The 15036-nt window shown below is 55.6% G+C and overlaps 1 protein-coding gene across 1 annotated transcript in view; it reads left to right on the forward strand.

Moving 5' to 3' along the window:
• Positions 1 to 1019: 1019 nt before the first annotated feature.
• The window catches only part of FADS2 (fatty acid desaturase 2), a 32266-nt gene continuing 18249 nt past the window's right edge, over positions 1020 to 15036 (forward strand). Inside the window, exons 1-4 of the mRNA XM_039253499.1 lie at positions 1020 to 1226; positions 8717 to 8827; positions 10818 to 11015; positions 11127 to 11228. Of these exons, the coding sequence (XP_039109430.1) occupies positions 1020 to 1226; positions 8717 to 8827; positions 10818 to 11015; positions 11127 to 11228 (618 nt within the window). The remainder of the gene's footprint in view (positions 1227 to 8716; positions 8828 to 10817; positions 11016 to 11126; positions 11229 to 15036) is intronic.

Here is a 15036-nt window from a genome sequence, read left to right on the forward strand (position 1 = left end):
TCCGACTCCCAACGACGGTGCGCTTCCAGAGTACAGGGCCAGGGCCGTCGGTTCGTCGTCGTCGTCACACACACACACACACACACACACACACACACACACACACACACCTATGGCGCCTCGCACAAAGAGGCAGAGCAGAGCCGAGGTTCCGCAATCCTTTTCGGAGATCTTCGCCTTACCGGGGTTCCGAGCCTCGGACGCGGCCGAGGCCCGCCGGTTTCTCTGCGGAAGCTGTAGGACGGCGCCAATGCGGAGAGCCGGACCTCCCCCCCACTCCCCCCCCCCCCGCGGGGTCCCGATTCCGGCGGGCGGGGGAAGGGCGTCCCCTAGCCGGGCAGCTCCGGGAGGGTGCCGGCATCAGGTGCAAACCCGGGGTGGGGGGTGCGCGGGGCCCCGCCCCCGCCCCCGCTGCGCCGCGCGGCTCCCCTGGGACCTCCTCCGACGCCCCCGGGCTGGAGCCGGGCGGGGGGCGGGGGGGGAGGGAGGAGGTCGGACACGTAGCGGCCTAGCTGCAGGCGGGCAGTCGGGCGGGGGAGCCGGGGACCGCCGCTCCAGCCCGCTGGCCTTCGAAAGATCCTCCTGGGCCAATGGCAGGCGGGGCGACGCGCCCGGATTGGTGCAGGCGCTCTGCTGATCACTGTGGAAACCCGGGCGGCGGAGAACGCGGGAGGATGCGGAGCCGCGGGCGGGGGGAGCCGGAGGGGCGGATGGAGGAGGCGTCCGGGTCCTGAGCTCCCCTGGAGTTTTTTACTGGAGGCGAAAGTCCACGGCGGGCTGGAGGGCGGAGGGAGGGGCGGAGGAAAGGGACGGAGCGGGGGGCACTGGGAAGCCGGGGAGGCTCGGGAGGGAAGGCCGGGATACTCCGGGGCGCGGGCGTGGAGGCTGGGGGGAGGGGGCGCGGCGGGAGGAGGAGTAGGAGAAGACAAAAGCCGAAAGCGAGCCGGGCCCGGGCCGCACACTCCCGGCTGCCGGCGTGGGAGGCTGCAGTGCACGGGGCGTCCCGGGCGGCAGGGAGCATGGGGAAGGGGGGCAACCAGGGCGAGGGGGCCACCGAGCGCGAGGCGCCGATGCCCACCTTCAGCTGGGAGGAGATTCAGAAGCACAACGGGCTCACGGACAAGTGGCTCGTCATCGACCGCAAGGTCTACAACATCACCAAGTGGTCCAGCCGGCACCCAGGGGGCCACCGGGTCATCGGACACTACGCGGGGGAAGATGCTACGGTAAGGGGTCTGGCGGGGGCAGGGGGGCTCTCCCGCCACCTTTCACGGCTGCAGGCGGGAGTCAGGAGCCATGGGACCCGGGGCTGCAAACAAGATCTCCCGCGCTGAATGGAGCATGGGGCGTCTGGGAGGAAAGGAAAAGGGTGCCTCCCGCGCTCGCCCTCCGCTCGCCCTCCGCCCCAAGTCCTCATCCTTTAGGACGGCCCGGCCACCTGGCTGTTGGGGGGATCGGCTTTTGCAGCCCTGGAGGAGGCGCCGCCTGGGCCGTGGAGATCCAGGCGGTGAGAACCGTACGGGGTCCACCGCGCGCGCTAGGACCCACGCGTCCGCTGCTCCCGGGTTCACACGGAGCTAGGGACTCCCCAAAGGGGCCAGTCGGGCCTTAGGGGGTTGGCACCCCCCCGCGCGGAAGATGGCCGCTCATGGGCGCCGCTGAACGGAGCGGGCGAGGGGCCAGGTGTGGGACTCGGCGCGCGTCCCTCACTCTCCAGCCAGACAAGGGGGCGGGTTAGGAAAAAGCTCGTCCCGGGCCGGGGATAGCTCCTGCTCGAAGCCTTGACTCCGAAGGCCCGTCATGGCCGCCACCAAGAGACCGCCGGGGGACCTCCTGTTTCCCAAGCCCTCGAGGACCCCCCGGGGGTCCGTTCTTGGGCACCGGGGTGGGGAACTGGAAGGAGAGTTTGCAAAGCCCAGGTCGAGAGGGGACTTGAACTGCCGACATTCAGCAGCACTAGGCTGGCTTGGCAACAGGTCCCAACTGCACCAAGGTTACTACTCAATGGTCCTCTGTGTCTAAATCCTGCCAGGAATGCCCTTCCCTCATCTGCACGCCTAAAGGTATTGGGGCGGTGGGGCCTCAGCAGGAGCCATGGGCTGCCCATCTTACCCACACCAAAGGTGAGGCTCTGCCCCTTGGGCACCTCCCATGCCCCCCCCAAGTCTGAAATGCTTGCATTTCTTTAAGAGCCCAGTGGACTCCAATAGGAGAGAGGGAAACGAAGAGAGCCAAGGAGGGAAGAAAGCTTTTCTTGGTGATAGTGAGCTGGAAGCCACTTGGGAAGGGTGAATAGGGGAGAAACCATGGGAGGTATACCTAGATCATTGCACCTGGACGTTCACTGACCAGTTGGAGGCTTTTGCTGTCCTGGCTGCAGGGGCCCCTGGTAGTCGGTGGAACTTTTGATTTCTCTGTCTCTTTCAAGGCTCCTTGGGGCAGGCCTAGTCAAGGTGGGGGGTGGGGGCAGACCAGGCAGCTATAATCTCCAGCTGTTAATGGCTGCTTTGGTGAGCAGGGTCCGATCCCCTCCCAGGAGGGTCGACAATAGATGGCATCTACAGCTTTGGGACCCATCCGGTTTTACCTGCTGGAGAACACTGCTTCAGCCCTGGGGGCTGTGATGCTAATCATAACTTAGTGGACATGAGGTTTTCAGATCGTCTGTGTTGTGCCTTGTGGACCTTCCCACAAACTGTTTGGGGAAGTTGGGTAAGGGCGATTCTCAAGTAAAAGACCTGACTGCGGGCTGGGGTCTTTTCCACTATTAAATATGTTTTCTTACGTGGGAAACATCCGTACTGGGTGGCAAAGCACTTCGTAAGGTGTAAACACTAAGAAAATGCCATGGAGCGCTATCAGACAAATTGGAAATAGATGAAGATTGTGTAAAGTGAGTAACAAGGTGGGGAGGGTGGGGGCGCCTGGGTGGGTGGCTCAGTGGGCTGAGCATCTGACTCTTGAATTTGACTCGGGTCGTAATCCCAGGGTCATGGGATGGAGCCCCGTGTTGGGCTCTGCGCTGAGTGTGGAGCCTGCTTGAGATTCTCTCTCTCTCTGCCTCTCCCCTGCTTGTGCTCTTTCTCTCTCCCTCTCTCTCTAAAATCAAATTTTAAAAAAGTAAGCAATAAGGAACTGGGAGGAGAGAACTTTGAATCTATGTCAGTTTTATTTGGAGTAGCAGTGCGTAAACACCACCCTTTCCCCCAAAGCTTACAACTTTCTAAGATGAAGCTTTTAGGGAGCAGCACACGCTAAAGGGGTTATAGTTAAGTAACAGTGGAGTGAGGAATTGGATTCTCCCTCTCTCTCCCTCTCTCTCTCTTTCTCTCTCTCTCCCTCTCTCTCTCTTTCTCTCTGTTATCTGGGACCAGGCTAGCGAGGCCATGGGAAGCCTCCCTAGCCTGTAAGAGGACTTGGAGAGGCAGGAATAGGCTAGGAATCAAGAGACCCTTGGTTTTAAGCTGTTGAACAGGTGGCTTTGCACCTCAGAGCATGGACTTCTTAGAGTCTGGAGAGAGACAGAGTATGTGGGCCATGCAAGGGACTGAGCAGCAGGTAGGGACCGCAGCCCCCAGAGCACTTCAGTGCAACTGTCCCGAGCCCATCACAGTATAGGAACATCCCCCTGTGAGTCTGTAAGTCAAGGAATCCATTCTTGAGACAATTTGGGACCCCAAGAAGGGATTTTCCTGTTCCCGAAGGAAAGCCTTCAGATGTCAGGAATGCCTGACCGTTGCTCTTTGGCACTTCCGCAGAAGTTAGAACTTGATCTTGCTTGAACTTAATTTTTGCAACTCACAGAGCACATTCCTGCACATTAGCTCAGCCTCGCAGGTATCTCTCATCGCTCTTGGGTTTAAAGACCTCACTCAAGTTTAAAAGCTTTGCTCAAGTGGTAGCGCTCAGCCCTAAGCTGAGGATTTCTGAATCTTGCCACCTCCCCTCCTCCAGGCACTCTCCCCACCTCTGGCACTACTCTGCCCTTCACCTTGCTGGGGGCAAAAGGAACCGTCCCAAGGATGTCTGCTCTTCAAGGCACAGTCCCGCCACTGCAGAACTTTCCCGACTTGGGACTTTTCATCTTCAGCTTATGTGTCTCCGTGGCTCTGAGCTGGGCCCTGAGCATAAAGATGGATAATTCAGGGGTGCCTGGGTGGCTCAGTCAGTGAAGCATCCGGCCCTTGGTTTTGGCTCAAGTCATGATCTCGTGGTGCATGGGGTTGAGCCCCGCGTCGGGCTCTGTGCCCATAGCAAGGAGCCTGCTTGGGATTCTCTTTCTCTCTCTGCCCCTGCCCCTCCCCTGTTCACACGTGCGCTCTCTTTTTCTCTTTCTCAAAATAATAAACTTCAAAAAAAAAAGATGAATAATTCAGACAGTGACTGCGTCTATTGGGTTTGCTTCCCTCCTTCCTCAAGCTCCCTCCTTCTAGGCACCAAGGCCCCTGTTCCCACCTTGTCTCCAACTTGTCCTGCCTCACCTGCGCAGGTCTGCTCCTGGAACTGAGGGAAGGTGAGAAGAGATCAGGAATCCGTCCATGCATGAACCTGCTCCCACACTGTTCTGAAAAGGCACCAGATTGAGAATGGAACGAGTCTCTCACCTCCCGCAGATAGAGCAAGAGGGCCGCCGTATTCAGAGTCAGAGGACCTCGAATGGCATCCTAGCTTTATAAGTTCCATGGCTGTGAACCTTGCTTTCCAGGTCTGTGAAGCGGGAGGGTTTTGCCAGGCTCCAATGGGCTGCGCATTTGTTCACCCTTTGAACTTGAGGATGCGCTACCAGCATGAGGGACCGGTGCTGTGTCCCCCTTCGCCTCCCGTGCGCAGGTGGACACGTGTGTGCTTGTCCCCAGCACCCCTGGCAGGGAGTTCAGTGAATAGGAAACAGCATGAAGAAGAGAAACTTTAGCGGCCCCATTTTTGCCAAAGGCGTTTACTGCGCGTGAAATCCGTCTTCTGGTTGTCGCTGGAGGGCAGCTGGAGCTCCTAGGGCTGGATGGGGACCGAGCAGTCCCATGCCCGCCGACTGTGGTCTCTGGGAGGATACCGTCCCCACCCCAGCATCCTCCTCCCACGTCTTATCATCCGTGAGAATCCCTTGCCTTTTGCAGGTGCCGGCTTCCTGCGCACCCACACCCTTCCCACCCCCGGGGCATTGCGTGTGCCAGGCATCAGCTGGCGTGCTCCCATCGCGGCCCGCTGGCTGCCTACAGCCTCCACTGCTGCCCCTTTCCCTTGGCCCGGGGGCTCTGCTATGGAAAGGAAGCCAGTGACCCTGTCTCTAGCCTTGAACTCAGGGTCCCTTCTCTGCGTCTCCCTCTCTAACCGCTCTTGTTCCACAGAATGCCTGGAATGCCCTGATTTTGCTCCTCTACTTCCCCGGTCCCGGGTTAAGGGCCCAGATGTACAAAGCCGGACCAGAGACTAGCTTTGCTCTGCAGAGGAGGGGGGCGCGGCCCGAAACAGACCGTGGCACCCAACCTTCGGTGTGGTTCGAAGAGCGGCCAGCTCTACCCTGGGGCCGCACCAGGGAAGGTGTCTTCATGCAGAAGTTGGCTGGCGTTGGCAGTAGGAGGTGCAGCCTGCGTGTCTGCCATTTGGGAATCTTTGATGCTTCTTCCTGCGGCCTGCCCTCCCCACTCCCTCCCCCCCCCGCCCCCCAGTACGCACACCTGCCCACCTGGGGACAGTTCCAGGCAGCTTTCAACCTGCCACCACTCCCTTCTCTTCGCCCTCGTCCAAGGCCTTCCTGGAAAGACTTTGGCCTCCCTCTCTGTTGGGCTAGGATAGATTCTGGTTCAAATTCTGGTTCCAAGTCAGTGTTTGCATTGGCCCTCTCTCACCTTGCTTGGGGACCTACCTTGCACTAGCCAGATGCTTCTGCAACCAAACAGCTCCTGAAACTTTCTGTAAGTGTGGGAGACCTGTCGGTGACACTCCACTCTCCGAAGCTGGGGGGACCCAAAAAAGTGCTCAACTCTCCGCGGGGAGAAAGCTCATGTATTAGCATTGGAAAACTCTAGAAGTAGGCACACCTGGAATGTGACTGTGGGCCAGCAGCTTCACCTCCCTCAGCCTCCTGTCTCCAAAATAGAACCTGCCTGGGGTGCCTGCGTGGGTCAGTCGGATAAGCATCCGACTTAACCGACTCAGGTCATGATCTTGCGGTTCGTGAGTTCGAGCCCCGCATCGGGCTCTGTGCTGACAGCTCAGAGCCTGGAGCCTGCTTCGGATTCTGTGTCTCCCTCTGTCTCTACGCCCCTCCCCCACCCCCACTCATGCAGGCTCTCTGTCTCTCAAAAATAAATGTTAAAAAGATTGTTTTAAACTAACTAAATAAAATAAGACCTGCCTTAGAGTTTGGTAAAGATTAGTGGCTTATGTACACTCAGTGGCTAGCATACGTGGGTCAGTGTGGGGCAGTTCCACAATCACCGTTTTGGATGCTGGAGAAGGTGATGCATTCTGGAGTCTTCAAAGCGTAAGCAAGTTGTGCAAAACAGGTCAAGCAGAGTCTGAACATGATGTGATTGCAGAGTCTGAATTTGACTGCAGAGTGGAAAAGTTTCCGCAGATTAGAGGGAGCGCGGCTGAAGGGGTCCTGGGCCCTGCATTCAGTTGCGAGCCCCTCCTAGGCCGTGTGGGCACTGGAGTTGCTGGCCGTGAACCGGACGGTTGGGGCCCTTCCCTAGTGGAGTTCGTATCCTTGTGGGAGAGACAGACAATAAGGAAGTGAGTACATAATACAGTTGTGAATTTGACAACGGTCAGGAAGAAGGTGAAACAGGCCAATTGCCAGAGAAAACATGGGGCTGGAGGGTGGCTGGGAAAAGCCAGCCACGGGACACTGTGGGAGCAGGGATCTGGACAGAAGGAAGAGTGGTGCAGAGACCCCAGCGTGGGCATGAACTTGGTGGACTCATAGGTGGTCCCCACAGGCCTGCTCAGAAAGCTGCCAGATCTACCAGGGACGACGGGACAATCTCACAGCACATGGCTTTCTAAACTGGCAGGAGGCATGGGGCAAGGCAGTCTCTGAGTCGGGTGAATGTGGATTTGATCGTGGTTCTCCCGCCTGGAGCACAGGATGTCATCTTCCTGTGATGGACTTCTGAAAAGTAACATAACAACGGTCCTGGCTCCCTACCTGTCACATGGCCCTTTCCTTCCCCTGGACTCAGGGAATGAGCCCCTTCCTCCCCCCATGGCCAGAGCCTTCCGGAAATGGCCAAGGAATGGCCTGGGTCAAGACAGGAGTCTGCCTATCCGGCTGCTCCAAGTTTACCAGCCCAGGCAGGGGCTTGATAAGGGCATGACCCGGACCCCAATGGGTGGGGCTGGGGGGGTAGTGGATGCTGGATGAGAAATGAGTCACTCCCAGACTTGAATTTTACCTCCCAGACAAGAGTAGAGAGTGGTGGTTTAGTTATCAGACACTGCAGTTGGCCCTTAGGAAACTGCCTTGCCAAGGACTTCCTGTCATTTCTCAAAAGCCATGGTCTGATGTGAGGACGACCAATGAAGAGACTTCTGTAGGCTCCCACTCAAGGGCAGGGCTGCTCACCGCGGCACCGCTGACGCCCGGGCCCTGCCTTGAAGGCCCCCGGCGAGGCTTTCCCCGGGGCCCTCGAACTCGGCGCTGGGAGGGTCCTCACTTCTCAGAGGCGCTGAGGCTAGGGTGGGGGCGGCTGGCCCAGAGTGGGGGAACTGGTCTTCACCGGTCCCCAGGCCTCCTCCCCACCTGCCCGGGGCCCACACCAGGGTCACATCTCTGCTCTGAAAATATATTCGATCTGATCCCTTTCTGTTCAGCTAGTGGGACGTGGACATTTTTCCCCCCAAACTGTACAATGTGTTGCTTTGTAAGTCTGTTCTAGACACAAATAGAATAAAGACCAGGCAAAAAGACTTGAAACCAGGGATGCAGTAAGGGAGCAGGAGAGGCCTGGCGATTACTGTCGTGAACACCTATATTTCCTCAACCAGGAATCACTAATCGATACATTTTGCCACATTTGCGTTTTCTTACTTTATGTGCGTGCGATTTTCTTTGCAACTTCGTCCCTAGATTTTTCACCCCCCCCCCCCAAGAATAGGGACATTCTCTGACATGATCACAATGCTTTTGCTGCAATTAAGGAAATTAATAGTAATTCCTTAATATGATCAGACATCCAGCCCATATTCAAATGTTCTCATTCAACTCCCAAAAAGGCTTGGATAATAGCTGAGGTTTACTTTTTTCCTCCCTCCAAATACGAACCTTTCAAATCAAGCATTGCCGTTTTTATGTTTTTATTTTTTTTAAATAAATGTTTATTCATTTTTGGGAGGGGAGGGGGCAGAGAGAGAGGGGGGCACAGAGGATCTGAAGAGGGCTCTGTGCTAACAGCAGAGAGCCCGATGCAGGGCTTGAACTCATGAACCATGAGATCATGACCAAACGCGTACACTCAGCTGAACCACCCAGGTTCGGGCTGGAGCCTGCTATGGCACAGAAAAGGTGCTTAGGAGGTCACGTCAAACCAGAAACATTAACGGAATTAGGTAAAAACCATTTCTGAACAGAACATTGAGGCTGGAGAGAACATTTAGAGCCGGGTCCCTGGAAGCCTCAATCAGTGGCTAAGTGGGGACACAGAGAGCCGGTGCTGGTGAGCCCTGCCCTCCCAGGGTTGAGGCCCCTCTCACCACCTGCTTTCCTGCTCCCCAGGATGCCTTCCGCGCCTTCCACCGTGACCTTGATTTTGTGCGCAAGTTCCTGAAGCCTCTGCTGATCGGAGAGTTGGCCCCAGAGGAGCCCAGCCAGGACCATGGCAAGAACGTGAGTGTATCCAGACCAGGGAAGGAGGGGAGGGTTTGCGGGGAGCGATGGGGTGGGGGGGCACGCCAAAACAGAGAGTGCCAGGCATGGGTCAAGGGAGCTTTTTGCCAGTCCAGAGGAGCCACTGCCCAATACCTGGGGTTAAGGAGCACCGAGAGGCTCTGCAGGGAGCCCTATCTTCTCGCTGCTAGCCGGGGCTGGGCCCCTACCTTTGAGTAATTCAGTCCCCACCTCTTCACCTCCAGGGTCTCCGGTGAGCTAGTCTGAACACAGGATCTTCCTTCTTGTCCAGCCCCCTGACCCCCCCCACCCACACCCCGGCCACACCATTTTCTCTCTCCTTCTCTGGGAAATACAGGCCATTCTGTGTGCCCTCCAAGGTCAACTTCCCCTCCCCGCTGGAGCTCCACTTCTCTGCCCCCACTCTCCCCTTTCCCTCCAGGGCTGAGAGGGAGATTGTCTTCACCCCTCCCTGGAGCGGACCTGGGGCTCCATCCTGCTTCCTTCACTTGTGGCTCCATCCTCCGCCCCCTCCCCAGCATGCCCCACCCCCCAAGGCAGGCAGTTTCTCTCCCCTCCGCAGTGTCCCGAGGGCTCCCTCCTTCCTGGCTTTGCTTCTCGAGCCCCCACCTTGTGTCCCCACCTTGTGTCCCCGCTTTCCCTGCTGCTTAAATGGTTGACAGATTCACCCAGGCTCCCAAACCTGGCTTTCTCCATGCACGCGCCCCTCCCCCACTCCGTCTACTCTTTCAAAGCACCCTCTCCCCCTCCCAGCCTGCCCGACCCCTGCCTCCCAGCTAGCTCCCTTCTGTCTCCCAGCCACGTTCGTTTCCCTAGAGCCACCCCCAACTCCACTTTGGTCTCCATGGCCCCCCATCCCCAGTGCCCATAGCTGCCCAGCTTTGTCTCACCCCATGGCAATCCCCGCGAGACTCGACAGAGTGCCCAGAACAAGTCAGAGCAGGGTCAGGGAGTGGGAAATGCAAGCTTGAGTGCATGTGTGTGTGCGCGTGCGTTAATATATACGTATCTGTAGCATCAACTTTACCATTATAGCCGTTCAAAAAAAATTTTTTTTACATTTATTTATTTTTGAGAGACAGAATGAGACAGTGCAGAAGTGGGGTAGGGGCAGAGAGAGGAGACACAGAATCCAAAGCGGGCTCCAGGCTCTGAGCTGTCAGCACAGAGCCCCATGCAGGGCTCCAACCCACGGACTGTGAAATCACGACCTGAGCTGAAGTCAGATGCTTAACTTGCTTAACCGACTGAGCCACCCAGGTGTCCCATTAACTGTTTTTAGATGTACGGTTCAGTGGCTTTGAATACATTCACGTTGCTATGCCACCTTTACCACCACTCACATCCAGAACTTTCTCCCCACCTCAAATTGTGACCGTCCCCGTTAAACATGAACTCCCTGTTCCCCTTCCCCCCAGCCGCGGTCAACACTATTCTACTTTCTGTCTGTGATTTGCCCACTCCAGGTAGCTCAATTGAGTGGAATCATACAGCATGTGTCCTTTTGTGTCTGGCTTAGTATCACAGAGCACAATGTCTTCAAGGTTCATGCGTGTGGTAGCAGGTGTGAGAATCTCCTTCCTCTTTAAGGCTGAATGACATTCTGGTGCATGGATACACCCCATTCTGTTTAGCCATTCATCCATCGACGCAGGTCTGGGTTGCTTCTGCCTTTTGCTGTGTGAATAATGCCACTGTGAACGCAGTGTGCCAAAGGCACGCTTTTGAGTCACATCCTTTCTCCGTTACTCACCCGGCTGTGGCCCTATGGTGCCGTCCCCAGGGCCACGGAGGCCCAGGAGGGCGCCATGAAGGCTGCCCGCCGATGTGGTACATGGTGGCCGGGCTCCCTCAGGTCACAGGCTTGCGGATCAGCCCCTCTTGCCACCCACTTCTCTGGGCAAGAAGATGTTAGTTTCCTCTGGAGCGGCCAGGTGGCCAACACCTTCCCTGTGCTCTTGCTCCACAGTCCGAGATCACCGAGGACTTCCGGGCCCTGAGGAAAACTGCCGAGGATATGAACCTATTTAAGAGCAATCACCTGTTCTTCCTCCTCCTCCTGGCCCACATCATCGCCATGGAGAGCATTGCCTGGTTCACCATCTTTTACTTTGGCAATGGCTGGATCCCCACCGTCATCACGGCCTTTGTCCTTGCTACCTCTCAGGTGAAGTGTGACCCCCTCACCGGTCACCAGAAGCCCCCACCCCAACTGCCCCAGCTCACAGAGGCCGGCCACGGGTGCGAGCTGGCGCTGTGAAGGCATTTCTCTCCCCAGGCCCAAGCTGGATGGCTGCAACACGATTATGGCCACCTGTCGGTCTACAAGAAGTCCACATGGAACCACATTGTCCACAAGTTCATCATTGGCCACTTAAAGGTAAATACTAGCAGCCCTGGGCGTCCACCCATCAGGTCGCGGTTGGCGCCGCACTGCCTCGCTCTGTGGAAGCCAAACCTCTCCTTGGGTCGGTGGCCGTGGCCATGGGGTGATGAGGCAGTTCCACCTGTGAGCAATCTTTTCCCACAGGGCTGCTTGGGGCTCTGAGATTTGGCACCTTCTCCGTTTCTCTGACCTTCCGAGAGCCCTGTCTCCATATTCAATTAGACCCGGAACACCAGCAAAAAAAAAAAAAAAAAACCCTCAGAGGAGAGGCATAGGCTGCTTTAGTATATTGACTCAGTCGATTATATTGTTTACTCCTTATCTAAAGCCTTATCTAGTAAATTCTTTTTAATCTGAAAGGGAGATATTGTCATAGAAGTCTTGAGGTAAGGGACATCAAATAGCATGATGATCAGCCGGGCCAAAGGGCCAGGGCTGTTGAAAGCTCGTAAGTGAATCATGCCTCCTCTCTCACCCACTTGCAGATGAAGGCGGTAGCCCCACAAGCTGTGTTCGAACAGCAAGGCGAGTTCGGAAGAAGACAGGCTGGGCTTGCCCGTGACCTTGTGCTCATTTGATAGGCTATGTCCTTGGTTTTGGAAATAAGTCCTTGCCGACTCATTCTGAAATAAGTCCTCCCCGACTCAGCCTTTTCCCAGCAGCACCCAGCTGCTTCCTAAGAAAGGCTGCGTCCTAAAGAATTCCATCCCTCCTCACCCTGGCTTGGGAAGAGCGATATGTGACGGAGCCCGTGGCTCGCCGGCTGCAGATCTGGTTGGGGGTGAACTGGGGCTGAACTAGTAACGAGCTCCTAAGCGGTTTGCCTGGCCCTGAGCCTGAAGTGGCCTGAGAACCTGGTTTCCTTCCAAAAATTCAGGGGTCAAGGGAGAGGGTACGCATAGTAGAGTGCTTTGTTTCCTTCTCTACTCTTTTCTGCCGGAGAAAGCCCTCCTCAATGTTGGAAAGTGACATTTCACTCCCAACCCGTGTTCTCCCCGCGCACTTAACAAAGATGGGCTATGTCCTGTTTCCAGATTCCGGGCGGGAGCCGGGAGGGAGGGCCTGTCCTGCCATGATGTCCCGTGGTCTTTGAAGGGCCCTGGAGCCTAGCTCTTAAGTCAGATGGAAGATGAGGCCAGGACGGAGGACTGGGCTCCATGTAGAACTTGGGTTGATGAAATCAGAGCCCTGGGACACTGGGAAGGCGGGGTACTTGGGCTCAGAGCCTAGAGGAGGTCAAGGACATGGGTTCCGCTCGTGGCTTGCCAGCCCTCTGCTAACTGTGTCCTCGTAGCTCTGTCTAGGCTAGTGGCACAACTGAGCAGGTCACCCCGGGGCGTGTCTGAAATCGCGCGGGCCTACTGTCGTCACACAGCTCCAGACAGATCTTGTTCCATCTGTTCTTCTGGTCCCTTTGCTGAGAAATAAGGGGACTGGCTGCAGGGAGGTCCCCCAGTGCCCTGCCAACTTGGATATTTTAGCACAAGCTGGTGAGGACGGAGAACAGCATGCCGGGAGCCCTGAGGAGCCGGGACCTGCTTCTCACTGGCAGCCGGCTCTGCTCCAGGATTCTAGCATGGGCTCCCCACATCCCAACTCCCCCTGAAGGAGTCCTCCCGACTCCCTCAGCCCTGTCACTTCCAGGGGACGTTTCTTCCAGAGGGTGAACTCCAAAGAGTTCTGAGACATCACACCTTGTTTAAAACCCTTTATTATTTAAAAAAAAAAAAATTTTTTTTTTACTGTTTAGTTTGGAGAGACAGAGCGTGAGTGGGGGAGGGGTGGAGAGAGAGGGGGAGAGATGATCTGAAGCAGGCTCCCCGCTCTGAGCTGTCAGCACAGAGCCCGACGTGGGGCTTGAACTCATAAACCGGGAGATCATGACCTGAGCCAAAGACGGACACTTAACCGACTGAGCCATCCAGGTGCCCCTGTTTAAAACCCTTTTGTTGTTCATCATTGTCCTGAGGCTGGTGCCATCTAGACACCACATCTGGAGATGGAAACCAGAAAACTGCCAGCCTTTTCACTATATCGTCTCGGGCCACCAGGACTAGGGTTAACGTGAGCGAGGCCCTCGCCCAGGGCACACAATTTAAGAGGACACCAAAAGACTCAGTAATCGAGATGAATAACATTCGAATATATTTTTTAAAAACCAAAAGTAATGCAAAGATAATCGACCGCGAACAAAACAGCAACGTTTTAAATGAAGATCAGGACGGTGCTGAGCCATATTGGAACCCGAGATACAAAGGAAAATCTGGGCCGGCACCCTGGGGGCTCAAGTCGGTTAAGCATCTGACTCCTGATTTCGGCTCGGGTCATGATCTCACAGTTTGTGGGACTGAGCCCCGCATCAGGCTCTGCGTTGACAGCAAAGAGCCTGCTTGGGATTCTCTCTCTCCCTCTGTCTCTGCCCCTCCCCTCCCTCACTCGCTCAATAACTTTAAAAGAAAAAAAAGGAAAATCCTGTGTCCCATATACGTGTTCATATGTATTCTTTTTATAACGGTGGATCTTTTCCCCCAGAACATTAAAGCAGTTGAGAAATATTCAAAAATTGGAAAGTTGGGTGTATTAAAGGTCCCAACATTAAGTTAAAGTATATTGTACCAAAACAGAAGTTGTTATTATTTTACTTTGGTTTAAGTTAGTTAAAGATTATTTAAGCTTGTCACACGTTTGAGAGAAATCGTCCAACCTGGCAATTCTCTCCATTGAAAATGAGGCACACCGGGGCACCTAGGTTGGTTGGGCATCCGACTTTGGCTCAGGTCATGATCTCATGATCCGTGAGTCTGAGCCCTGCATCGGGCTCTGTACTGATGGCTCAGAGCCTGGAGCCTGCTTCAAGTTCCGTGTCTCTCTCTCTGCCCCTCCCCTGCTTGTGCTTTGTCTTTCTCTCTCTCTCAAAGATAAATAAACATTTACAAAAAGAAGAAGAAAATGAGGCAAACCAAAAAGCAGATTCGGAACCTCATTGATGTGGTTGCATTCATTATAGCCAGGGGTACACAGTTTTCCTTTTCCCTCAGCCTCTGACGTGGCTCAGCCCAGGATTATTGGCCGCGGTCCTGGGTCTCTGACTCAACCCAAGGGCCTTTGGCTTCTAGAGGAGTCCGCACCACCCTTTCCCTGACTACCAAGGCCCGCACCTAGCCTCCTCCCTCTGTCTGGAAAGCACCTGTCACTCACTCTGCCCAGGGCCCCCTCCTGCCCAGCCTATAGAGGGAGCTAGCCCACTCCCTCCCCCCTCCACCCCCACAGGTTTGCTTCTCTTCCCAGGGACTGTGTCAGTGTGCTGGGGTGCCCTCCTGTCCTTCCCTAGTCGAGGGCTTGCCTCTGGATCATTGCCTCATTCCCAAGGCGGACAGGCTTCTCAGTGTGAAGAATAAGTAGGGCTTTGACTCGTGAAGAACAGAAGAGAATCACAGCAGAAAAACAGCAGGATCAAAGAACATTTTGTCGCTGATCTGTCCAGGGAGAGTGAGATAGCCTCCCTGTCGCTGACTCATCCCTGGGGGTATTCACCGCTCAGCCTTCTTTTCTTCATTTATTCACTCAACAAACATCTCTGGGTTGGTGTATTCTAAGCATCATGTCTATTCATAACATGCCTTGCTCCTCAATTTCTTTGTGCCAGAGATTGTTCCATGTTGACCCTTCCCAGAAGTTGGGTTCCTCTGGCTGGAAAGGCAAATGTGTCATCATCTGATTCAATTGGCGCCCCAGTCCTCCGAACTCGCACACACTGACATTTTTTTGGAGGGTGGGGAGAGGCTCTGATGGATTTTGAGAC

This window comes from Hyaena hyaena, unplaced genomic scaffold (genome assembly GCF_003009895.1).
Source record: "Hyaena hyaena isolate Hyena2069 unplaced genomic scaffold, ASM300989v1 scaffold_456, whole genome shotgun sequence".
Classification (NCBI taxonomy): Eukaryota; Metazoa; Chordata; class Mammalia; order Carnivora; family Hyaenidae; genus Hyaena; species Hyaena hyaena.